At 40.8% G+C, this 27,263-nt stretch overlaps 1 protein-coding gene across 2 annotated transcripts in view; it reads right to left on the bottom strand.

The window, feature by feature from the left end:
- Positions 1 to 27,263, bottom strand: part of LOC110862986 (cyclin-dependent kinase 14) — a 55,543-nt gene that overhangs the window by 25,452 nt on the left and 2,828 nt on the right. The window contains exons 1-2 of one of the 2 annotated variants that reach the window (XM_035846709.1): positions 12,653 to 13,396; positions 11,238 to 11,324 (exon numbers count right to left, since the gene is read on the bottom strand). In XM_035846709.1, coding sequence (XP_035702602.1) covers positions 11,238 to 11,324; positions 12,653 to 12,761 — 196 coding nt within the window. In that variant the 5' untranslated portion in view covers positions 12,762 to 13,396. Of the gene's footprint in view, positions 1 to 11,237; positions 11,325 to 12,652; positions 13,397 to 27,263 lie in introns of those variants that run through there. The other variant, XM_022112189.2, reaches the window with a different exon arrangement.

The raw sequence follows: 27,263 nt of genomic DNA, 5'->3' as shown, positions 1-27,263 counted from the left end.
ATTCATCTCCCTCACGTCTAACATGCATCCAACATTTCTCTCTCTATTCATCCTTTCAACTGGGAAACTTGGTTGGTTCCGTTAGGCAGTGAAATTCAGTGAATGACGTCCCACGAAGAAAGTTGTTGGAAAAGGATGAATTGCTTCCAGCTTTCGGAAGACGCAAGAGAAGTGTGGACCTCATGGATACGCATATCGTGTGATAGGATGAGGGTAGGGTAGATACAGCCGAATTGCTAAATAACTTTACACGAATGTTGGGGGCAGGTCAGCCTGATCATCGTCATTAACTATTGCAACCATATATGTCTATCGTGTTCTATCACCCTCCCACCCTTTTGCATATGTTACGAAATAATGTCGGCACCCCTAACCCAACAATTAAGCATCCAACCAACAAGAAGCGTTTCTTTAAAAACTGAAAACTTCAATCCAGGACAAGTACAAGACAACAGAGAAAGTACCAACCCACCAACTAGCCAAGGTTGTTGAGCAATACATAAATCCAGCCTGTCTGCTCCTCTGCATACAAACACCACCATCCACCATTGTCATCGTAGTAGTAGAACAGAAGATGCATCTGCCAGAGACGAGATAGACGAGACTGAGAGCGAGTGAAGCTTATTAGGAATTTAAACAGATCGATACTGTATATTTTAGGAGCGAGTCTTCCCTGAGGTGACCTCCTTAGAAAGAACACACACACACCAGGAGCCTCAACCACCTCAACGTCCATCTGCTGTTCCGGACAACTTCCTCGCAGTTTATTCCTCTGTGTCTCTTCAAATCTCCACAATTTAGAATCTCTGCCAAATAAATTACACAGATCAAGTCTCGTGTCCTGTCCTTTCACTTTCTCGTCAAGCTGTTATGAAACCAGAAACAATGCGCATTCCAAAATTCCAAACCGAGGATCATTTACACCAGTCACTCAAATAAGTATATGAAAGAAATAACTAACAATTTGTAGTATGCAGTGCATACTATGCACTTGTGCTGCACGATACTCACGTACGTAGTATTGAGAAATTGACAAACTGCACCTCAGAAACACAGCATTGCCCAAAACAGAAGACCACGTCACAAAAGGAAAACGTACTCTCATAGCTGGCAACGTGATGTGATTAGAGTTTGACACGCTTCATCAGCTAACCATGATAAATAGTGAAGCAATAATAAACTTATGGCTCACTTGATAAGGAATGTTCGTTATTTACTTCATTTTACCCCATCAACAGATTTATCACTTCAAGCTTCAACTCTCCATAGCTCAACACATCATCATTTATAACAATTACCTGCCACAATCAGTGCTGTGATGCTGTCATCGTTTTGCTCACTCCAATCTCTTAAATTTAGAAGTTATTTAGGATGTATATGTACGTAAAATGTTAATACAGATCGCTCTCAAAATTAAAAAAAAATTGAATGCAATGGGTAGAATTATATCGCAAATAAATGTACGTATAACTTGTACAGATCTGTTTGCGGAATAGATGACAAGACAGTCGCTGTTTTCTGAAAAAAAACATAACAGGCAGCAACAGGGAATGAATACATCAGGGGGAGGAGGAGATGAAGAACACAAGAAAGACAACTTTTTGGAACTCACTCGGACTTTTCCTTACCAACTTTCATTCCGTCAACAAACTATTATTTCCACAAGCAATAACCAAGACCAGTTCTCTGTCCAAAGTTTGGTATAAGATGAACTTATTTCATAATAAGTTTACTTCTCCCATATGGAACCTTGCTTATCTGCACAGGGTCTGGGCTCTCTAGCCATAATAATAATATCTCCAGTTCAATTCATCAATATCAGTTCCAGTCAAATCTAACCTTGCCGTGTCTTGTCGTGAACGGCCAAACAGTTCTTTCATTTTCACCAATAAGCTCCACAGCTTACGGGAAAAACTCAATGATCACGCAGCAGCAGACAAACGCACAATTAATTTAGCAGCAATCGTTTTCATTCCAACCTGCCAACTCCAATAAAATGTTGCCTTTCTTATCGATACAAGAAACAAAAAAGAACTAAAATCTCTGAGATTGGGAAAAACTTTGCTCACCGACACGAGCAGAATAACCCTCCAAATCTCTAAAAAAAACTAATCAAAGTAAGGGAATCAAAGTGTATTTCGCAAGACTGATCGTCTCTCTCCTTTTTTATACTTCCCAGCACGAACCATGCAAAATGACTCAATGTGATGTCACCATCAAAATCATAACATGTCAAAAATACGCAACTCTTATTGCAGTCCTTACAACGCTAGGCAATCGACATTGGGGCTATTGCATGACATTCACGGATTTATCGACTACATGTGGACGAGCGAGTGGGCCCAATCTCATAATCCGTCGCATGTCCAAACCTTTTGACCCCACTGTCGAGGAACACAATCTATTTACAATCGCTTTAGTCTTGAGATGGAAAGTAAAGACATTTATCTTTAGCGAGACTATGGATGACACACACATTTCGTGATGAAATTTCAACCAATTTGGTCGTACATAGTACAAATGCACATGTATAGTTACGACCCGTTAATAGTTTACACAAACGATGTTTGCACATTATAAGGTAAATTGTCAATGTTACGAAAGAGGTCCATCCCATCAGCCTACCCACCACCGCCCTGTTCTGCTTATTGAATTGAAATTGAATTGGTCTGCTGGGTTGGAGTGACGTGTTTGTATGGACACAAGAAGAAAGGGTGGGTGGTGAAGTGAGCGGCGGGGGAACCACCAGCCAACAAGGAGAAAACTAACTCCAGCTTTCTCTCTCTGGCATTAAATCTCTATTGAATTTGCTACCCAGCCTAAATCCGCACCTGTCAACTACAAGAGGTACGTGAAAGGGTAAGTCCATCCAAATCCGACGACGACATAGAGTGCATTGCATTGGTTCAAAAAGGTTTCCAATCGTTTCAGATTTACCCTTTTACTCAACAACTAAACTGTACAACTTATTGGCACAACACGCGAGAGAGAGAGAGAGAGTCAAATCAAAAAGTCGTAGTCTGTTTGAATTTAAATTTCATCTCAGAACTAAGAGGTTAATCGTGTTCATTAAAATGCACAAAGTTGTCGGCGTAACCGTCTCTCTTTCCCTCCTTCTCTCTCTGAGAAGTCAACTAAACCATCAACCATTGTTCATTCTTGGATGCACAAAATTAACTTGGAAAGTGGTGGAAACTTATCCAGCTCTCAATTCTTCTTTATGTTGGCTCTCATGTATTCAAAATTTCAAAACTTTGTCCACCAGAGAGGGAGATGAGCATGCATGGCTGCGGAATGCATGTCACAGTTGAGAAAGTTGCAAATTGTGTTGAAGGAGCTGAGGAGGAGTTCACTCAAATCTTGATCCGAGACAGAATTAAACCAAAACTGCTGAAACAAGTTGCCGACTCGTCTTTCTACTTGTTAACCTCACATTCCATCCAAATCCTTCACAGCCTCCGCCGCCTAATAGTCTCTCGCCGAATGTCTTCGTGTCATCCAAAGACCTGGACACAAAGTCTCTCCAACAAACTTTGTATTGTATCGCACGACTCAATTTCGCTACAATTTACAAAATAGTCCTGTCCAAAACAGGAAACTTTATTTGAAAGCTCATCCTTGTTTGCACTCCAATTTGACTCATTTCATGAGAGAACCATCTCACCAGAAGAGCAGTTCAGTTGAATGAAAAGTTGGTGAAAGCAGTCACTCCGAGAATGCCAACTACATATATATGAACTCACTTTTTTTCTGGAGCGAGTGTGTGTGAAGCGGTGGGAATAAGGGAATAATAATAAGTGACGGCTGGGTGAGCATAACTTTGGAAAAACAAGCCAATTCTTCTTCTTCTAAACTGGAAACACTTTGTCCTGAATAGTAATAAGACCCACCAAGCAGATAAGTTATCACGAACATTTAAAATACAGTTTTAAAATAATTTATACACAATTTAAATAGAATTTCAAATATTTTCATCTTGCAACTGTTGTTCGCAGAATTCATAAAATTAGCCAAACTAAACAAGGCTAGTCAACGGTTTAGCAAAAAGCGGTAAGGAGTGTCAGTCAGTCATGTTGTGTTTCCAAGAAAGTGCAGGTCTTGGAATTTTGTTTAGACGCTGCCCGAAAAATAACCACGAGTTATTTTGACAAATGAGTGAATGCTTCACTCCAATGATTGATTTGGTGTACAAGGTTCGACAACGCAAAGCATGAATCAAAATCGAAATTAGAACAAAGTTCCCAGACTTGGCAATTCTAAGAAAAACTAAGCCAAATTTAGCTTATTTTTATAGGCAGTTATTTTGTTTCGCGAAATTTTAGTTCCTCAACTCTACTATGTGACGACTTGACCTCCACACACAAATCAGTCGTGAGTAGCAGAGGAGAGGGTTCGGCCTAAAAGGGCACCTTGGCCGCACTTCTGTTGCCTACTTCTGTCCAGAATTTGGCAATTTTTTTACCCTGGAACTTTGCCAAACCCGATAAAACCTAAGCACAGCCATGAATGCATGTGTACGCTTTTCTTATCTCTCCCTTTCATTTCACACATGAAGGAACAGCAGTGTGGCTGCCCAATAAAACAGGACTTGGAAAGCCCAGCAGCAAAGAGTTAATTCAGCTCCTGGTTCACATAAAACTATCTCACACTTCTTCATAACTACACAATTTGATCTGCTGGAAGTTCATATGAGTCGACTGAAATGAATTATTGTCCCAGTGCTGCAAGCTATAAGAAGAAGAGGAGGAGGTTGAACGGGGGAAAGATTTTCAGGTCGAGTCTGACAATACTAACAAAAAGACCACGTCCGACAGGAGGATGAGTCGAAGTGGTGAAGATCGCTTTTTCATTTGATCCACGTTCACCCGCAGTAATTTCAGAACCTACAAAAACAAATAAATGACCAACTTGTAATTTTTCTCCTCCTCCTGACATCGCACCACGGAAGAAATAGTGCACCAGTCCCTAATAAATGAAGGTTATATAAGAGCACGCAAGAGGCTTGCTACAAAAAGGAGAGAAAGTCATCACGTCTTTCATATACGAAAACCACGCATGTACATGGTACAGATATTCACACGTGAAAGAAAAGCAGAGACAGACCAGCCCAAACATAGTGGTACATATCTTTGTAGTTTGTCCTCCTTTTTATCATTTCGTAGATAAAATATGATCCACTCGTCCAACCATAATGCCATAGATCTAGTACTCATTGAAAACGCCATAATCAGACGACTTGGAATTCCTCCATTAGGTAGTTGGACATTTCGCCAAACTTTTATGACGAATGATCATCAACCCGCTTTCTCCGCATTTTTGAGCCCGCGTGTTTCTGGCTCGCAGAACATAGTAAAGATGTGGAAAAAGCACCGATGACTATACTGGAGATGAGATTGGTAGGCCATCAATTTATCACATTTCTAGATGAAACGTATAGATACGAAACGCACAACTTTGCAACAAGGTAGGGAGCAGAAGAAGTAACTTTTCAAATCATCCACTTTTGCACATAACTCAACCTACGTAGGAGACCAGAGCAAAATATACAACCACCGCCTCCAACTTTCTCCTCCCCATCTCAATTGAAAGTCTACTGAATTTCAGTCTGCAATTTCGATACACATACCAAAACTGAATAAATTGGGCATAATAATTCGCAAAAGTTGAAACTTTACTTCTGATACATTTCCAGCGCTTCTCCTCTCTTACCCTATTATAGCTGCTGCGCGAAACTCCATGATCGCTAATTATGCAACCAAACTTCTCAATCATGACCTCGAGAGGTGCAGAAACTCATCATTTATTCCCTTCTACCAATACCTACAAACTGACGGGTCAAGGCCCAACTACCTCAACCACAATCTACCTGTACACATGGTCCAACTACTTGCCCAACTTAGGCTTAACCGCTACAGCATTAAAATTGGTCCCCACTACATAAAACTTGAAACAAGATGTCCCTTGTGCACATCTCACACTCCAAACAGCGTCCAACATTACATGTTTGAATGTCGCCCTTTAACCAATGAACGTCTCATTTTCATTAACATAATAATTAACAATTATATCACCGATAACAACTGTGAACCACTCGAAAAACTAATCAATCTGCTTAATTACACACAAAATGACAAGAAATTTTATTCCAATATATTTTTATTCTGGATCAATGTCTCCAAATATTTTGATCTCTGTTCTGACTACCTTTAAAACCAATTCAATGTATTATTCTCAAATCTTGTAAATAATGAAAAAATTTGTGATTTGCAAGGGCTACTGGCCATTTATGCAATAAAGACATACATACATACATACATACATACATTTCCAGCGCTTGCTTAAAATTCTCCCGATTTATTCTGGTCTTTCTTTGTAAATAGCGGCACCAAGATAAATCGACATAAAATTGCAAACAGGGGGCGTCAGGCTGTCTGGGTCTTTGATAGCAAGGACTACATGGACAGAGGGACGACCACGCCTGTCACAGTCACATCGTTGCGAGTTGTCCACGTGAAGAAGAAGACATGGTCCTAGTACTACTCGCAGTGGAACAAAAAAGAGAAAGACTTGGGACAAGAGCATGTAGTAAAGTCAAAGCAGCTGGCAGGAAGGAGATTTGGGGCCAGCATCCACATTCGACAGGAAGACTAATGATTTTGACGGTTTAATCTTCTTCCCCCGTCCATCCAGAAAAGCAAGTGACAACTTCCCCATCATCCTCACACAGCATGCACACACAAAAATGAAAAACGTGGACATTGCAAATTACAAAAAACACATTGCCGCGTCATGCTTCTTGCAGTCAAGATTTAGAAAAAATGGTAAACTATGTAGTTGCAAGTCGAAAAGGGGAGAAAAAAGAATGTCCGCATGACAAAGGGAACGCCATTCATGGACGCCTTTGAAGTGGACCCATCCGGATTGTCAATTCAGCAATTCCGAACTCTGGGCAGGCGTTTGATTTACCGAATTCCAAAGTCAACTTCACTTCCTTCCATGTGAAAAATGTGCAGATGGACCTCCGCCCTTCTCACTTACGCCGACCAAAATGAACTTTTTCACTCAACCCAAAATCGTCCCTCAACCACAGTTGAGATTGTGCTGAAAACTTACTTTGTGTCAACTTCAGGGTGAAATCCTCCATGGCACTTACTATCCCCTTTCAATAAAACACTGCTAATCTGTACGACAACTTTGCTTCTTTGTCAAAATATTTTATAAAATTGAGCCAGTTTTTGCACGGATTTTCAATTTTAATTTGCCTTACTTTCTCCAAGACAAATATAAACAAAGAGAGTCTGAAACTGAAGTGGGCGGTAAACTTGTATTCAACAAACTTTCCTCATATTATTCAGCCGGAATTTTCTACGCTAGTAAACTCTTCAGCTTTGATCTCGTTTGAAATAAGTCGGCCAACTTAATACCACTCGACAGACCGAGGGGTATTTAAAAAATCAAAAGTCAGCTCACTCGCTCAATTCCTTTGCTTTCTGACCCCCTAAAAACCCCTGTAACAAACGTTTTATAATTAGGCAAATAGAAGTGTATGATCGTTTCTCGAAATCTTTGCATAATGGTTTTGTACTAGTTTCTTTTTTTCCATTTTGAGACTGCCATAAAATAAAACTAATCTCGCACGATCGTCCCGTGATTAAATATCAGATTCTGGATTAGGAAATCCCATAAAACTGTCGCTTTTTCCATTCCATCGGTTGGTGTCCAACAAATGGGGTGTAATTGAAATGGGGTGTTTGAGAGCCAAAAAGCCGTTTCACCAACCACCAACCAGAACGTGCAGAAGCAATAGTCATCTCACCTCACCAATGCCAGCCATCAGAAAACCACCATTATAATACGACGACGAGGACTAAAGTCTCCTTACGCACCAACTTCTTCAAAGTTCAAACTCATTTAATTAGAAAAGTTCCGCTTTTATATACGAAACTGGTCGTACTCCTGGCTCCATTTATTGGCTCAATCACATCATAAACCTTGAGTTGATGACCCGATCTCATCATTATTGGGAAGATAGCATGACTTTCACCCCACACACTTGACTTGTTTACGACTCTTTGTTGTCTCCAATTTCGCGTAGTGGAAATTATTCACACTGCACGATATAATGCGTGATAATGGCCACCAAACCATCGTCAAATACATGAGGTGGCCTTACTTGATCTTATTTGCAAACTGTGGCAGTCATATTTAACACACAACCGATTCCACCCACGAAAGATGATGATCACAAACCGTAATAGAATGGGAGTCTCAGAGGGGACACAGAGATGTAAAATCGCTGTTTAGTCTAAAAAAAAAAGCTTTGCACAAAGTGATTTATGAGGCATAAACTCCACGTCCACCGTCGCCGTCATCTGGACCAAGCACTACCCGCCGAAAATTTTCACTCTCCCTTTCTCTTCCTCTCTCACTGTTCTGATGAATATGCAGAGCCATGTATGAGGAGTCAAATCAGTTCCATCAAAAAATTGCATTTATGCTCAAACCCATAAATTTTACGACGTGCGATAAGCTGTAAACGTTGAGACAGCCAACCCACCGTACGTACCCACCACACACACAGCTCAAAGAAAAGTGAAGAATGCAGAAACACTTTCTCCGCTGACAGCAAAAAGCAGAACACAACACCAACCAAGCTAATTTTGATACTCATTAATCACAAACAAACTTCATCCATCCATTGATCCACTTTCTCTTTACTTCAACCAAAGACTCCTCCGTCAAACCAACTTTCGCTAACTTGCGAAATTCAGTCGTGGGTAGAAATAAGAGTGAGCAGGAATAAATACCTTTTATTCCTTGTTTTATTTCATGTTATAATACTCACCATCACACTGAGATCGCATCTCGCTCTCAAAATTCCTCCAATTCAATGAATTCACTGGGAAACTTTATTTGTCTCTCTCCTAGTTTTGCATAACCATTTTTGTAATTATGGATGCCCAAAGAAACGCAGAAGATGGTGCCATATCAGGAGTAAGGTCTTCTAGGGACGCGGGGTTGGGTGATGGGAGTGGAATTGCATAATAATAATCAACATAATGTTATGAGCTCCTCATCCGAGGGAGAAAGTATTGATTGGAGGCGAGCTCATGAAGCATAACCCAAAAGGGTGAAATGTTCCTGTCACAAAATGAAACTGCGTGTCTGAACTGCCCTTCTCTGCCATCCCATTAAAGTTCCAAATCGAATATGATTCCAACTCCAATTGTACACCACCGCCATACATTTAAATAACCATCGTTCTCACTCTCAATAAATAAAATATCGCTCTGATATTTCCTGCCAACGAGATGCACAAGGAGAGGGAGTACGTCTATAAACCAATATAGTTCTTCGTAAAATGCACATATAAATGTAAATCCGCTTACTCCCTTCTCCCCGTTCAACTGTATACCAAATACACACAACCCTTCACCAACAGGAGTCGCAAACCACACACACTTTCCAACAACAGGAAAGCGTAGTTGTAGATATGACTGTCAGGATCAGAGGAGGATCGTGTACATGCAGGTTCGGTTAGAAGAGCGGAATTGGAGGTCAAGTCAATCGATGCATGCGCGAGGACGAGACTAATTCCATTTCATCCAAATCAGAAGCCATTTAAGCAAATCGTTCAATGACAAAATATAATTCCTTCCATTCGCTTGTTCCGACGTTGTGACGACCAAACACAAACTTCGGTTTATCTGAATTCCGTATAGAGAGGAGTCGGGTTGCGGGTCAACCCGGTCAAAAGCCAACATGCCTGGGTTTGGGCGGGTTGAACCTCCCCTAAAGCGGGTCGGTTTGGGTTTATATTCTCCCAGATCAGGGAGGTTAAGGGCGGATCGGGTTTACTAAATCGGGTCGGGGTTTCTTAACGTCTGGTAGGGCGGGTCGGGTTTTCAGATAGATCTCCGATCCGACTCATCTCTACAGTTCTGTATTCCTTCCAAGTCATCATGATTTATTGTCCTCCCACCACATGACCACATCAACTACAAGTATTTACTATCAACTAAACTATGGAATATGTTATGCCCAGCCTTATATTGCGAACAGGAATGAAGATAATTCGTTTCCTTAACGAGTAAATGCAAGAAGATGGACTTTGGTCGATGGAGATCCGGCTCTCTCGTCGTCTTCATTTCCACTTTCCACTACGTAGCAATATCCGATCCTCTTCTTTTCTCTCCCATTCCTTGCCCAAATATTTACCTAATTCACTTGAAACAATAAGCTCGCTTTGTCAAGTAAAAGTTTGCTACTATTGAGAGAGGCTGAACTCGGGACGAGTATACCAATAAAGTGAGAGCTACATTGCACTGGTAATTAAGAATGGTGGCACTAAGTGCTTGTACCCATAAACCTTTTGAATTCACCAGCCACGTTCTCTCAAAGAAAGAAACAAAGGAAGCAAGTGTGGAGCTTAAAGTGCTGGAACTGGAATCAATACGAGTTCCTTCCTATGTATTTGTATGTGTGCGTTATATCCTGTTGTGTCCACCTCCAATCTCACAGTACCGTCGCATTCACTCTCGACAATTGAAGTGAAAGTAAGTGGAGAGAGAACCTATTTCCCATTCCATTCCACTGAATAGTGAATTGGATTGCAGATTGCGTTCCTCGATCTACTGACACTTTGAACGACACTCGCAAACAAATTGATAAACATTCCAATACATTTTACTGCGGATAATAAACCGGACACTTTTATCAACAAAACAACATTTTTTTATTTGCATGTTCATTTTTGGTAAATTGTGCCATAATCTGAGCATCAAAAGTTGGAAAGGTTTCGATTCAATAGCATGGCACGCAAAAAGGATTACGACTTATGCTCTCACCAAAACTCTTTTCACCATTTCAGAACACTCATCTTCTCGCTTTTCCTTCAAATGGCAAAAGTGGAGCAAGATTACTCTCACCACATTTGCGAGTTTACTTAACCTGAAAACCGAGAGCAGAGAAGAGAGGAAACGAGAGAAAGGAACACAAAAGACTAAAATGGCCTTGGGCGTAAAACGCGTAATTTGAGATTTAAAATATTAGCTTAAACCCAACACAACATCGCTGACCTGATGACAGGGTTAGCTTCTACCACTACTACCAGGCATTGGGAACTGCTAAACTTTGTCAAAAAATATGATGCATCCCAGGAGATGATGGTCCGAATAATATGCACTGTAGTAAAATTTACCACGAGGCGGGTCATATATAAACATGAAGAAACTTACCAAGACGTCCAAAGCTTCGAGAGAGGCGCTTCTTCAACTTTTGTACACGAGATAAACCTTTCTTCGTCTCCCTCATGGTCACCGACACTGTAATTTAAAACAGAGAAGAGTTGGTTATAAAGCCATTTGCTTATTCATACATTTATTTTTGTGTTAGTTGCGGTAATGAAGTAATTATACTCTCCCAGCCTCGTAATGACGGGCCAGGCAGATATTCCACCCTCAGTACAAACATGCATACATACACGCACATATCTAACTTTGCGGCGAGGGAATGTTAATTTAGTCGTAGATTAGATTGCGCCCCATTTCACTGTGTCCCCAAAATGTAATGAACACACCCGATGCAGAAAAACTAACTACTAATTTCCGAAGCCATAGACTGTCAACTCTTTTCAGAATTGCATACATATCCTTGAACAAAGGAGGGAAGGGGTGCTCAACTGCTCATTACTATAACCCCGAATTGCCACTGTGGATGATTGATGCGGCCATCGTCATTTTATCTCCACCACAAAAAGACGACTCTCCAAAATTAGTGTTGAAAATTATGTCGCCAATAAAGTTGAAACTTTGAGTAATTTCATGCCTATTCTTGAGCAACTGCACGAAATATCCACGTTATAAATAGATAAACCAACAGTGTAGACATGACATAGTCGGTGATTTTCCTTGCGTCTTTCTTAATTTCTAAAATCAGTGAGGGTAAGCCTACTTTGGGTCCTCTGACCAATAATTTACAAAACTGGCATCTTTATTGCTATCAATTTCGCTATTTACATACAGATATTTTATCACTTTATAATTGCTTTTATTTTTCGATTGATTTGTAAAACTAACATCCTCGTCGAGATCCGCATTACGAAACTAAGGAATTCGACACCAAGTTCGTATTATCGAATTTGGTAAATAACCATTCGAAAGTATAATTGTTGTCATTGTCACTTGTAAGTGACAATAAGTAAACTTGTGTACGCCGGACTCAAACCCTAAATAAATCCAACTTAAAGCACGTTAGATTGGGGGAGATGAGTTGACGTTATTGCTTCACGAGGTCTGTTAGCCTTGCGAACAAAGTAAATAAAGTAAAGTGCTCCTCTCATCCTCCTCCCTCGTGCTATGCATATGGCTCTTAATTGATAAACTGCATCCTAAATTCTCATTAGCTAGTGACGCGCAGAGACACTGCACTTTATGCTACGCTGATTGCTTACTGGGGAGAGAGATCTAACTCCCAGAACCTACACATATTGTGCACGCCAACTTCACCTCTAGACCAGTCTCGAAATTTGTAATCAAGTCCACGTGGGATAGTCAACAAACAAATACTTTTGAAATGCGATAATTTTTGCAAGGGTAACAATGAGTAGCTTAAGTGAAATGAGAATAGCGGAAAATAAGTAGGCGACCCATACCGTCCACCACAAAGTCCTCTGGAGTGGGCAGGGGAAGCTCAGCATCGTTCCAACAACCAACCTCTTTGCATCTTATCAAGAGAGACGACTTATTGTTCGCACTATTCATTGCATTACAGGAAGAGGAGGTGATGATGATGAACAAACCACAACACCCAGCACCACGGTCGTCGTCATCATCATCAGCATATGGCTGAATCCTCACACTTTTGTTGACATCCAATTATCTTTTGTTTGCTTAACCTGTTTATGTTCCCGTAATGCAATCAAACCCTGCCAAGACTCGATTCAACTCTCTCTAACACACACACACGCCCAAGTTCATTAGAAGAGCATAATCCACTCTCCACACTTCACGTTATCAGTCAAGTCCGTTTCATTCAGATGGATGGACAGAATATAAATCAAATCAAGTTAAACAATGCCCCGTTTAACCAGGTCATTACACACTAGTCAAAATTTGGACCGACTGACAGCTAATGGAGTGACACCAACGACAGCACAGCACGCACAATGTTCGTGGGCGAATAAATATATACTTGCTGATTTTGGCAGCTTTGTTAACTTGACCTGCAACTCTTCCTATGAGTTGATATTGGCGAATTTGTCAGTTTTTACTTGAGATGGTATATGTATATGGCGAGTGTGAGAGGATTAATAAATTGCAGATTCAGACGCATGTGGCCACCACCAAGGAAAACGACAGAACAGCAGAACCCGTCCTCGTCGTAGTGCTTTGGAAGACAACCAAGAACTGAGCGTGAGTTGAGTTGGAGCCACGTTGATACTTGGAGAAAGCAAGGTAGAGAGTAGAGCGAGAGAGAAAGAGGAGAAGCGATAGGACGGACGGAATTCCCGTTTTCACCTCGAATGCATTCCAAATTGCAAATTCCATCTATCTCCAAGAGAGCAAAAGAAGTGAAAGCGGAGAAACCAGAGAGAGTTAGAACACACAATCGCTGCCGCCGCCACCACCAACGACGACGACGACCAACAGACTTTATACACATGAAGGTTATCACAACGAGGATCAAAAGAGGGTCCTATACTCACGCGCAAAATCCAATAAAATTGCACGTCTACGGATGCTGTGCTTGTGCAGAGGAGGATTACCATGAGTCGGCCAAGGTTTCGTATATAATGCATATCACAGACTTGATCCTATATAGCTTAGTAAAGTTAATCTTTTTCAAGATGTCAATTGCAGATGATTCAGTAATCGTAAGAAAGATGATATCGTACAAGAAGAATTTAAAATGTAGATGGATGCATGAATACTCCCCAAGTATGCACGTAAATTCAACTATTACAGAAACAACTAAATCCTAAGTACATGCATGTCTTCAGTATATGGACTCATGTACGTATGTATGTATGTACAATTATGCATGTCCTTACAGGATATCTAACCTTTTCATGTGCCGATCTGCTTCTGACTCCATGAAGAATAATTGGAAAATAAATAAATAGTATGATGAACTGCGGCGTGTGAAAAATATCCCCCTTTTTTTATGTCGTTATATTGTACCAAGAAACAGAGCAACCAAACCGCTCCCACCCTCGTAAAATATTCAAATGGGGTACTCCTCTCTCATAATTTTGGATTTCAGGTTTTGCCAGCTCTTCTCCATCCCCTCTTCCTCAGACCCCGGCATGTGGGTCGGACCCCATTTCTTTCTTATTCAGCAAAAGACAACACCACCAAACGAAGAGACGGGGGAAGGAACCAGAGACAATTTTACTCATGATCCTTATGGCATGAGTGCAGTCATCTCTAATCGCTTTATTGCAACCGAAGACCTGTAAATCCATTAGCGTTTGGTTTAAAATTGAAACTTGTTTCCAAACTGTCCTGTACATAGTTCCTAACAGTACACACGACGGACAAAGTTTATTGTTTTTATCCCAAAGTTTTGTCAGCTAGCATGTACAAGCAGCTTACAGAGAACGTATGTACTTATCTAGCTACCGGGGAGGGCTGTTGTGTGTGTATGTTCGTATAGTATGTAAGTAACCATATTAGTGGAGAGAAGGACGTGCTTTCTCTTACACAGAGTCGGATAAAAGTTCCCCAATGTCACGTAAATCTGATTCCCGACTGCACTTTTTCATTGCATCCTCTTTTTCTTCCACTGCCTTTGGACGAGAACCAACTGGGCTGGACTCTGGTCGGTCGTACATTTCGCCCGTCCGTCCTACATGCCCCAGTAGTATTCTAGCCGGTGAATAAACAGAAGAGCAAACAAGTCCCCTGCCTGACTGCCTGTTTCTTGTCTCAAAGGTCTTTCCCCTCTGTCCTCCCTCGTCATGTCGTCCCATCCCGATTGCATGGCTCAAGACCACCAGGAGACGACGAAGGAACCTTTCTTATTGAAATCAGCGATTGAATAACCACCAGAATGTGTGTAGGAATATCTTCCTGCATGTTTGGCCTGGCTCTGTTCTTTGTTGCATTCAAACCCGACCAAAATTTACTGTCTCCTGGTTGCACTCAGAACCCTCGACGATGGAAACGGGAGCAAATGAGATGGGGAAAGTATGCACGTAACCCTCGCATGTTTGCTGGAAGAGTGAAAAGTAAAAGTTGTTGCTTAAAACTTGGAATTGGAAAAGAAGCAAAGTTGTTCCATCAAAAAACAAAAGAATCTTTTGCTCCTGCTGCAGGTCTGCTCTGAAGGAGGAGAGCACAGAATAGCGGGTTCTTCTAGAAAGAGAGAGTCGATAATATTTCTTCACTATACGACGATTGCTACCAGTATTGTGATTTCCTCCTCCGTCGTCGTCGTCTTTTCTTCTCGGTCGTCCTTCAGCTCACGATGGCGATATTGTAACAAGAGAATTTATCGTTATTACCCTACTTCCCGATTTTATGACAAACTTTCTCTCGTTTCTTTCTTCCCCATTTGCTCTGGTTGCTTGAGCCCAGCAGCCGGGTGAGCATCATTTCTTCTTCTTTTTTTCCTGCTCCCTTCAGAGATGATCACACATACACATACGGAAAATGGACATGACCACCAAAAGCAGAAGCACGTGTCGAAGGGGCCATAAATTCTCTACGTCACTGCCCCAAGCACTCCAAATTATAATATGGATATGACTACATTCCCATTGGACGTCAAAGAATATCTTCATCGTCATGGACTCCTGCAGACTTTACAGTAAGCAGCAGTGCCAATAACCAACTTGATGCCTCTCCCACCATCATTCCATCACTTTGCGCCCATACTACAACAAACAAGGGGCGACTCTCCTCCGTCTCTAGCGACCCAAGACCAAGACCCAAAGCTATTCTGTGTATGAACTACTCCTTGATCAGGCGGGAGTGAAGGTGAACACGCGTTCTCTTCCTCCCTTTACTGTTTCTTTATCTCATCATAAACATGTCTCTCCATATTCAATCATCTCGTAAACACTAAGAGGAAGGCAAACACGGGGAAAGTACTCACGCTCCTCCGCGGTGGGAGACAACACCATAACTTTCCCAGCGGCAAAACACTGTGGAATTAGATTGAGGATTATGTATTGCATTAAAAGTTGAGCATCACACATCCAATCCGCTACTTACATGCCTACTTGGTCCGTGCATCCCTCCACTTGCTTTAGTGCCAATAACGTATCAATCACTCTCGTCTTCTCATCCTCTTATCTGCTACCTGGAAGCAACGTCTAGAGGAGCAAACTTGGGGTGGATGCCGTGGCGTGCTTATTCCATCCTCTTGCTCTCTTGCCAGGTGAAAGAGGCAGCAAGGAGTGGAATGAAATGGACAGGTGGTAGATCAATGTCTTGCTCAATAACTTTTTAATCTACACATGCACAGCTATATGAATTGAGTCCCGAGAATATTCCTCAGCTTTGCCATCCAATTTTCGGTGCATTATTTGAGAGAAAGCACAAAATGAGTCTCATACTTGGTTGCCACTGTCATAAAATAAAATTTCAGCCCCCAGGTACACATGTACAAAGCCACGTGAAATAGTACAGCAATCCGCAACCTATTGTATCTATATAACCATATCGTAATCCATGGATTGGATGGATCAACCTGTATCCTAGCTAAATCCGAGGAGAAGAGAGAAATTTTGGGAAAGGAGAGAGAATGATGATGCTAATGAATTCGTAATCGGCCTGTGCTCTCATTATGCGGTGAGTTATGTGGTGATCAAGTCAGGAGATATAACCAAACCGCAAGAACAAAGAACAAACACACGCTCACGGCGGCGGCGGCTTCTCCAATGCTCATTCTATTCTCACTCCATCTTCGTGCTACAAAGTAATGGACGTAGTTTTCCCATCAAGAGACAAGAACCAAAATTCAAGAGCAGCCAGACTTTCTCTCACTTTCTAACATTCCATCCCATTATCTAACCAACAATCCGATTTATTTCTGTGGTTCAAATATTCTAGTAATTTACCACAAAGTATCGATGCCTTCCATCACCCAAATCCTGCTGATGGCGGAGAAAGTCATGATAAGTGAAAGCGAGCTTTCTTTTTCTGATCTAATGTTTCCTACTTGAACCACCACTCTCTCACAAAGACAAATCAGCCTCACTACTAATTTACAATTTAAATTCTCAGCAAAATGCAATTACACATTTCAAACTCCTTTTACAAACACAAACAACAGAAATAAAAGAGAAAGTCAACCCTTATTCATTCTTGCTTTTCTTTACCCGACGTCAAAATGAGAAGCTTATTAATGGAGAATTGAGTCTGCCAAGAGGAATCACCCACCAAAAGTGCAGAAAGCAAGCACTGAGTGGGACTTTAGAAATAAGAGAGGAGAGCGAAAAAAGCAAGGGGTATTCTCAAGACGAAAGGAGGACGTACAAATGTGTTGCTCTGCCGGTCCATAATCATGCCATAGTCAGAAACAATTTGGGCTTCATTAAGAAGACAAATACAGGAGGAGAGAGCGAGTCCTGTATTTCATGGCTCCCCTGCCGCGGCGTCATTAACTTACACGACCGGCGACAGATACCAGCAGCTCAACTGCTGGTATTCAATCATAAGCATACCAGCAGATAGACGCGATAATGCAATGCAACGGAAGTAAAAGTCGTGGAGCGAGTGAATTGCATCTCATTCTTGTTCAACTATGTCCTCTGTAAAACAAGAAGCGGATTAATTGCTCTTGCATAAGTAACGAGGACCATCTTATTCTTGGGAGGAGGAAGAGTATGAGCAAGAAGTCATGGCCAGTGTGATGGGATGAAAATGGGAGGAAGGCGTGAAGGAGAACGGACAAGGGTGCGTAAGGAAGGGAAAGCACCATTCGAAAGAGTAATTCCATTTAGCCCAAGATTCATTCTCATTTTAATTACTCGGTGAATAATTAGAGAAATTAAACGATGGCACGGATTCCTTCTCAACAAGCATATTTCCTACACACAGAATACAATCAGCTTCAAGCGCTTATCATCATCTTCTCTCCTACAGAGGAACAACTTTGTCCACCACCCAAACATTCCTGAACGACGACTACTACGTACAATAACTTTCAGAGGTTCAATATTTTGGTCCACCAAACGAGGTGAGTCAAACCGGATAGGGCCTCTCATATTTTGTAAGTATATACGGTAAAAGAAACAGGGTGGACGCTACTGGAATTGCGTGCGAGGATAATTCCAGAGATCACAAGTATACTGCAAGTGGAGTAAAATAGCTTTATGGCACAAGGCAACAATTCCTCAATTGCGTCGGCATCTTAATCATATCCTCGGATAAGTCGGGTGAACTTGGTTTGCCTCACAGCTTCTCTGACCCTCGCTCAAAGGGAAAGAGGGCTCAGGCGAATCAAGGCGAATAAAAAGCTTTATCCTCCTCAATCGAGATGACGAGGGGTTTGTGCGTATGTGTTGGCTGAGCATCTGGAGGGAGATTTATTTTAGATGCGACCCTCTCCCTTGCGTCAGCCCGACTATGCTCCTCCATGATTTCAAAACTAAGCGTCCAATTAATTACGACCCTTGTGTGTGTTTGTGCTGGAATGAGGATGCTGTCCATGGTCCGTCAGAGATTGAGAGAAAACCATGCTCCATAAGCAAGTGGATGAGGCGAGATGGCTCACAATTTTGAGAATATGAACAAACATAGACCGACAGAGAGAGCTATACGGTGGCCGGAGGCAGATTCGGATAATTTGGTGAAAGTATTTAGGACTCGTACAGCAGTAAGCAAAATCATGTCTGCAGGTGTACGAATTTGATCACCGATTATTCTGATTGGAGCTGATGCAAAATAGAAATCTCATGAAATCAAATGCCTTAATTACTTATAGTGCTCATCATTACACAGCATAGCACTGCTAATCTCCTTGCTGTCTGCCTGGTAGAGTCATCAGAGACTATATGTGCATTCTACTAATGGACTTTCTCCTCCCATCCTTCGTTCACAACAACCACCGCCAAATATTTATTTATGCATACATTCATTTCACTCACGCTCCCATATTTTATGCGTGGTTGGCATAAAAAGGATTTACCAGCCATTTTATTATATTACCAACTTTACACAACAGTTTAGGATTTATCCTTCAATGTAAAGAGCTGACTGACTCGCTTTCTTCACAAGAATATAAAACAAATAAATTCATAACTCTCACTCTCTCCCTTCTTGTTCTTGTTCCAGCTCTCGTTCCCCTACATTTTTAGGTTTTCAGAGCAGGGGGATTATTCCTTGTGTTGGGCTTGAATATTGTGAATTTGAATCACAATCAAGCAACTGACTCGGAGAAATACAGCATCCTACGACCACCGTAATCTACAATTCGGGATTTTTGAGATGGGTTCAAAATACAATGTCAAGATGTTTTCTTGTTGAAATTGTCAAAACATTTCTCGGTTTCCTTTCTAACCACTCCCATAAATTTTTAATGGAGAACTTATCCTAAAATAAAAATTAAAATAAGAATCGCGCAACGCTACTTGCATGATTTAAATTCATTTTATTCCGAATTTCTTGATAAAATTGAAATTCACACTTTTCACTCCATGTCACAACCACAAATTTAAATTCAGTTTTCCACATCAATCACTCTCCGATATCAACGCTTTCAAATTCCCACCTGCTTTTCAATCCACCTCCGGGAGTTCTGGCTCCGGCTTGAAAAGAATAGAGTTTGAACAGAAGAGTGGGTGTCACTTGAAGTGACAACGATTCCAGGACTCACAGAACTACTCACATTGCCACGCATGATTAAATGACAGTCGAAGAAATAGAAATGGAAGAAAACGTATTATTACCCGCCACCCCTTTCACCACCAACCCCAGAAAGCTGAGCAGCTCGTTTCGACATTTTCGGTTCAAGAGAAACTTTGTTTCGTTTCAATTTTCAGCATGATTCAATATGATTTCTACCAAAATGTGAATGCTTGAATTTTGAATTTAAAAAAATGAATTCAAACTTCACTTGAATGAAAAGGAGAAAGTCGAGGTAGCTGAATAAACTAGTGGTTGGGATTATGCAATTTCAGCACCTGATCCCTGGAAAAACGAAAGATATTTTTTTTGCAATTCATGTTCTGGAAGAAATATCGCAGAACCGCAACGCTAGGAAGAAAATCAAGCAAGAATCAAACTGCACTCAAAATCAGTGGATTTGTTCGCCAGATAGAATATTGATTGATTGATCCACCCATTCAAATCACGAAGAAGAAGACCACATTAACTTCTCCCCGATTTCTAGAAGCTGTGGGGCAGAGGAGATACATATGATGCAAAAGACGAAGGGTGCTGAAGTAGCATGATGTTGGATGGTGGGTGTCGGGCGGGAGTGCAGGGGGAATTTTTCATTATCGTTTACCCTCCCCACATTATATTTATAGACATTATGCATGCGAGACAAGTTAACTACAAATAACTGCAGATGCGGACGAGTGCACTGCGTGCACACTCAAAGACGCCACTCTCTCGGCACGGATGTCCATATATTTGTATCTCTCCTCGGACGCCGTAATGTGATCCCATTGTGCGTAATTTAATAACACATTTCTCAAAAGGGGAAACATTCATGAATGATTTCTAATTTATAACCAAACTCATTCACGAGCTCAATCTTTTAACACCGGCAACCGACTGTGCCGTTGAGGAGTAAAAGTAAGTGGGGACAGGCAGGAGAGGCAATCACATCCTCATTTCATCTTCTAGAAAGATTGAATTCGTATTCTGGGTAAAAAATAAGGCTTGTTATTGAACTTATCTCACTCGATGCTCCCCTCACTTCTTTCTTCCTTCCAAACGGAACAACAGTAATAAGCCAGCTTCAACTCAATCTAGATCGATGGATTCATAAAATGGATGGATTCACAAAATGAGCAGTTTTAAAGATTTTTCGTCCTTTTGGAAGACAAACAATTCAACCTGTATAAGAATAAATCCAATCTTATAGTCCGTAAAGAAAATGTGTAGTACATTCCGTTCTGATTTTAAGTCTTGTCAATCCAGCAACAGAAAACATGTTTTACTGCACAACGACATTGGTTGAGGGAGAAAATGATTTCATTCTCAGCTCAACCAAGAAACATATTTTATCTGGAAATCTATAAATCCCAGCCAAGCCGACCAAATTTACACGGCTATCATTCTTCTTCTTCTTGTGCTGCCTACACACTCGCCGAAAGGAGCGAGATCACATTACACAGATTTATTTCCACTCCAACAAGGTCATAACAAAATGAGACGACGGCTTTCTCCTTCTTCTCCGAGGAGAAGAAGAAAGAAAGCCATTTTACATTGTGGGACGTGAGTGAGCGAGTGAGCAAGAGTTGAAGGTAATAATAATAGTATAAAAGTCACCATCAAAATGGTCATCATCATGACGTAGGTAAACGTAAGAATGGATAGACAGACATTTTATAATCGGGAAACGGGAAGAATGTGGCGTGATGTCTTTCCTCACATTTCTTACGCTACCCATTACACGAGCCATAATATAATAACGTCAAATAAAATAAAATTCTTCTCCCAACATAAATTGGGCACATTCGACATTGTTATTGGCTTGGAAAACCCACTGTTATGCCGCTCGAATCTATAGAAGCAATGTTCCATAGATGCAAAGCTTACGACCAACGTCAAACTCTCATGCATACACAAGGTATTAGGTATTTCCTACCTTCCCATTTTGGTAGCTGAAAGGTGATACGAGTTGTTCATGTTTTTCTCGCACCAGAGTAAAAGTAAATGCGGATTGTGATACCATCAACATGCGACATGATTATTATGCAATAAGAAACACACAATACGGTTGTTATCATTTCAGCCAAAACCGCACCCTATCAATCAGCAGCATTGACCGACTTTTAATTAATACACAAACGTAAGGTCGCCATCTCTAACTTCGCCATCATCGGAATTTAAAAAATCATGCAACACACTAGTAATAAGAAATTAATGCGCAGTGATGACTGAAATGAAACATCAACGAAACTGATTTCATTGACAAGAAGATTAAACCTCTAACTTAACCCTGCTACATACGTGCTTGCATATAAAACAAAACTCGCTAATTTTCAACTGGGATTGTGCGGAGTGAAATGAGTTTTGAACTTGCGTCATTTATTCCACAAACTCTCTCATTCACAACTTGCATATTATCCACGCATGCATTTTATGACCAGGTGAAACGTCATAATTAGGGCAAGTTCCAAGTAGATTGTTGCTGCTATTATTGCACTGCAAATGCGTATGCACGTATATGCATATGCTCTGCGCTAGATTATGTAGACGGGTAATAAAGAAATGCAATGAATCCTGGGTCTACTTCATTAGTATTTACTGTGCACCAGTAGTCGACACACGGTAATACAAATGTAATGAACAACGATGGATTCGAACCACCAACAACGAGCCTGCTAAGAAAGCCGTTTGCATTTTACACGATTCGCAAAGCCTTTACGGGTGACTTTGCATTAATTTCATTACAATCTTGATAATAAAACAAACAAGGACTAAACTTGGAGGACAGGCAGAATAAGAGCAAAGTCTGGAACATAAGAACATGGGAAGAGAAGTAATGATAATGTGTTTCACTTTTCCGTACTACCATTACGACAGGCTTTAAAATGCAAATGTTCCATTTCAATATTTATTTATACATTACTGCAGTGTGGGCAGGGTCACGTACACAATAATTTTGCCAGAAGCAAGTTCGCTACTAAAACCAGGGAGACATGGACCATATTTTTGTCATACCGTCTGCAGAAAACTGACCACTGAGCAGTGAGTGGCGATTGTGCGAGATGTATGATGATGAGCCTGTCTTGCTATGAAATGGAAATTACATCCATGCATGAGCCTCGTCGACCAACAACCCTGGCGCATAAAGGCCAACAATAAGTGAATGAAGGATCTGTTTTATAACAAAATCCATCAAATGGAGACCAAGTCGTTCTCATGCAGGGTTCGTTATAAAAGGACACAAAAAACCAAGGAGCTGGACAGGTTGAGCTCTGAGCGTTTTAATGTCAGAAAAATATATGGTGGTGTGGGTATTATGCACATGAAGTGACCAGGCAGCAAAGCCCCACAATTTGGTAAACTTGTTGGCCTTCCTGTAGCCAATTATTAGAGTGGCAGGTAACATGAGAAGGTATGCATTTAAATATGTCAACGACATCCATGATTCAACCGTGGGATCTTCGTCACTCCTTTTTCCATCTGCTCTGTTGATGTTGGATCAACCACATATTTAACCAGATTATTACACACCATATAAGCCGGCCTTGACAATTAAACTGAACCTGTCACATCAAAAACCAGCACCGCAATTAAGGCAGCAGTCCCGGCAACTTATTGCTTTCCAACGTTACATAAGCTATTACCTGATTCACAAAATGTATGTAAATATTACAAAATTAGTCCCTGGTTTATCCCAAAGCACAATTACTTGAAGTATAATTTAGTAGAACACACCTTTTTATCGCTTTTTGCTTATTAACAAAATATGAATAATGAATCCTTCCTTGTATCTCTAGCAGCATAGTAAATATATGAATGTACCACTACTTAACCAACAACTAACAACTGCCTCTCGGCGAGAGTCGTCTCTCGCAATACGCCACAAAGCCAAAGGAGAGCACAAAGCTTTTTAAAAACATAAAGATAACAGGATGATTGAGAGATATGCTCTGACGTAATCATAACTTGAGAGAAAGAGAACACTGGATTTGACTGTGTACTTTATTTATTTTATTTTTAGTACTTAATAACAAAAAGATAAGAATTGTGGTTTCAATTTGCCTTCAAACAAACAATAAGGATCATTGCTACATGGACTCCAGTGGTTCGAGGCAGTACATACGGGAAGTATTGACAATAATGCAGTTTGCAAATTTAGATAAACCACTTGAATTGGAAATGCAGTAAGTATAATTCGCAATGAATATGCAATATATGATTGTCGTATACACGTCCAAATTGCAACATTCACGGAATGGGGTAGAAATATAGCAGAGTCAAGTGAGCCAGACATAACCATACATAACGTGCATATAATCAAAGAGGGAGAGATACTTTTGGACCGAATCCGACTGTTTTTACTACATCTGTTATGGAATTCATTTCATAACAGAGAGAACCTCTGCAGGTCCTACTCCTCCCTCTTCTCAGTCCAAATCCCAGATCAGTCTACAACTATTACTACTGCGAGGAAGGAGAGAAAACGTGAAATCGGAGGATTGCTTATAAAAAATGGAGAGGGAATGAATGAGTCATCTTCATCCTTGTTAAAAACGAGGTTGCATTCGCTACCGCTACCAACACATACACAAGCCAACAACCAAGTCAAGCCAGCCAAGGACAAACCCACCCGGGTATTACGCACAACTTTTCTCTGATGAAACGGATCTTGCACCAAATTGAAGTAGGCACATACACACACCGAGAAAGAGGAGAGTTGGATTCAGCATCACAATCACAAGTCAGAAGATCTAGTCCACAGCCAGTTTCTCGGAGTGGAACTTGTATGATACAACTCCTACTTCTAAAATAGGGGCCGTACATAAAGCATGTGATGGATTTTCGGAGAATTTTGACCCCCGTGGTGTCAAATGCCCCATGTTATAATTAGCATGGGAAAGATAAAGATAGGATGTCTTGACCCCTACTCCTACCCCCCCCCCCCTAGAATAGATCACGTGCTTTTGGCACAGTCCATGAGAGAACAACGACGATGCGATACAAAATGAAAATGGAATGTTGCTTGCAGATGACTTTGTAAAACTGGAAGGAGGAACTGTAATCCATAAAGTATATACAAAACAAAACTTTCAGTGCGACTTTCAGTGCGAGACTTCTTTTCCAGCGAGAAAGGAAAAGAATGTTGACATGATTCATAAAACGACCTCTGAATGAATGGCACATTGCAGTGCAGATTTTAAATGAATGATGATGATTATCGAACAAAGCCAGCAATGCTTCCATCGGATTCCATCCGCCCAATATCCCTCGCAAACGTCAACAAGCCAGCTATCTAGATCGGATCGTTCCATTTCTTTCTTCTTATCCACATCGTTTAACACGGCTTATCGATAAAGCCTGGTGGTCGGGAGATATATGTCGTAGAGTTGAGATGCATGCGGAAAGAAAAATATACAGGGATCGATCCAGTCTTCTTCTACAACTACGACAAACTACTGCAACTGCAAAATAAAAGGAAGGCAGTCCCGTCGACAACCAGTTTGCAGTGGTGCGGTCGTCGTCGATGTAATCAAATAGCTGCGTGTGTATGTGTGTGTCTATTCTTCTGTCATTGGTATGGATGTAGGGAAGAAGATAAGTAATCAAGAGAGGAGTAAATTGTCATTTAATGCCATTTGCACATTCACGTCCAAATTCTTTATCCCGTTCCGTGTCAGACAGAGTGCAGACGTAAAATGAATCCCCTTTTTCCGGCAGCAGCTATCTATTCACTACTCCAGTTAAATTTATTTAATGAGCACCACCACCACGACACGCCAGACGCTGCCATAATAGCAGTCACAGTTTAAAGAAACTCGACTTTAGGACATTAACCCCCTTCCACATGCTTAAATGATACGCACATAAAAAGTTAAAATGTGCTTTTGTGTGACACATTCATCGACTGCCAATGGAGTTATATTACTTTTGTTTTCGAACGCTCAACTTCACCCTGCAGGATAAAGTTGAGTGTTCAAAAATAGGGAAATTTCATGACTTATACAATGCATCTCTGCATATACCACGCATAGATTAAGGGAATGAAAACATGAGAGCCAAGCTAAGTGAAGGTCAGTTTACTACTTATACGGTTCATGAAACTATAAAGAAGCCGCCCCCTACTGATTATGTGGAAAAAATGTAATACAAATTACGCACATAAAAAATTACGCACAAAACAACAATTTCCAACTAAATAACTACTAGTTATTAACCCTTTCGTTCGTAACGATGGATATATCCGTCCCCGAATTTCGAACGTTGCTGCGGAACAATGGAAATATCCGTCGTCATAAACTTGGCGTTGTGACGGAACAGAGGATATTTCCATCCTAATTTCTAAGGCGTTGCGACGGAGCAACGGATTTATCCGTTGTCTCAAAATTCGGCATAGATACGGAAAGAAGGAAATATCCTTTCCTCTGGTCATTGACTTTATTGCGTAGTGAAGGATATTTCCTCTCATTGAAAAAATATTTTTTCCATGGATTTACTCATGTTGAAAAAATCCGATTTTTAGCCCGAGTCAGGGGTTGTGTATGTATGTATGTACCCGCTTTGCCCGGTGTGTCTCTGCCTGTCTGGTTATCAATAACTCTCGTAAATCTATCCTATCGACTTTAAATTTTTACTATTACTTTGTCATTTTTATTTTTCCAAAATTTCAAGTTGATGGAATAAGTTTCACGAAGGTCAAGACGCAAGACGGACGGATGGACAACACGGGTACATAAGTCCTGGCTCGGGCTAAAATGTCTCCATGATTACGTCATTTTTGAAATGAAATGCCTCCACAGAAAGTTGATTAATTTTGGAACTATATCCATGGAACATATCACTAAAATGTACATTTGCTCCGTGATATAGTTTTGGTAATTAAAAAATTGCTACGCCAAGCTGAGGTTGCGAGGCGTTGCTATTCCGCAGCAACGGGATATTTTTCTTAGGTGAAGGAAAAGTAACCAAAAGGAGATCATGTTAAAAGATCACCATGGTTACGGCGAAGCCTAAGTATGCATTCAGCTGCAACTTTGAAAAGGTCGCACTGAGATGTAGCCCAAACCGTTCGTTGCATGGAAAACATGTTGAAACAAAAAAACCAGAGAATTCTGTTTTACAGATACGTTTTTTTTATTTTTTCCGAAATTTTAATTCCTTAAGGTAGAAAGTCCGATGCCTAAAGTTTCAAATCCATTTCTTGGCATCAAGGAAGTGTTTCCGACCGGGGGCTTGCCATTTTTATTATTCTCCTGGATAATACGCAAATTTTAAGCCTTTGTTGGACTTAATCGGATGAAAACTCACGGAATTAGAGCTTTTTGAAATATTTCCATTAAGCAACCTATTTACGTATGTATATTTACGTGTTATTAGGTTACTGGTTGCTAACGTGTGCGAAAAATGTTAGGTGTGTTTAGCATATTTGGCTGA

This window comes from Folsomia candida, unplaced genomic scaffold (genome assembly GCF_002217175.1).
Source record: "Folsomia candida strain VU population unplaced genomic scaffold, ASM221717v1 Fcan01_Sc001, whole genome shotgun sequence".
NCBI classification, from domain to species: domain Eukaryota; kingdom Metazoa; phylum Arthropoda; class Collembola; order Entomobryomorpha; family Isotomidae; genus Folsomia; species Folsomia candida.
The sequence above is the reverse complement of the archived record's forward strand: the minus strand, read 5'-3'. Positions and strand labels throughout refer to the sequence as shown.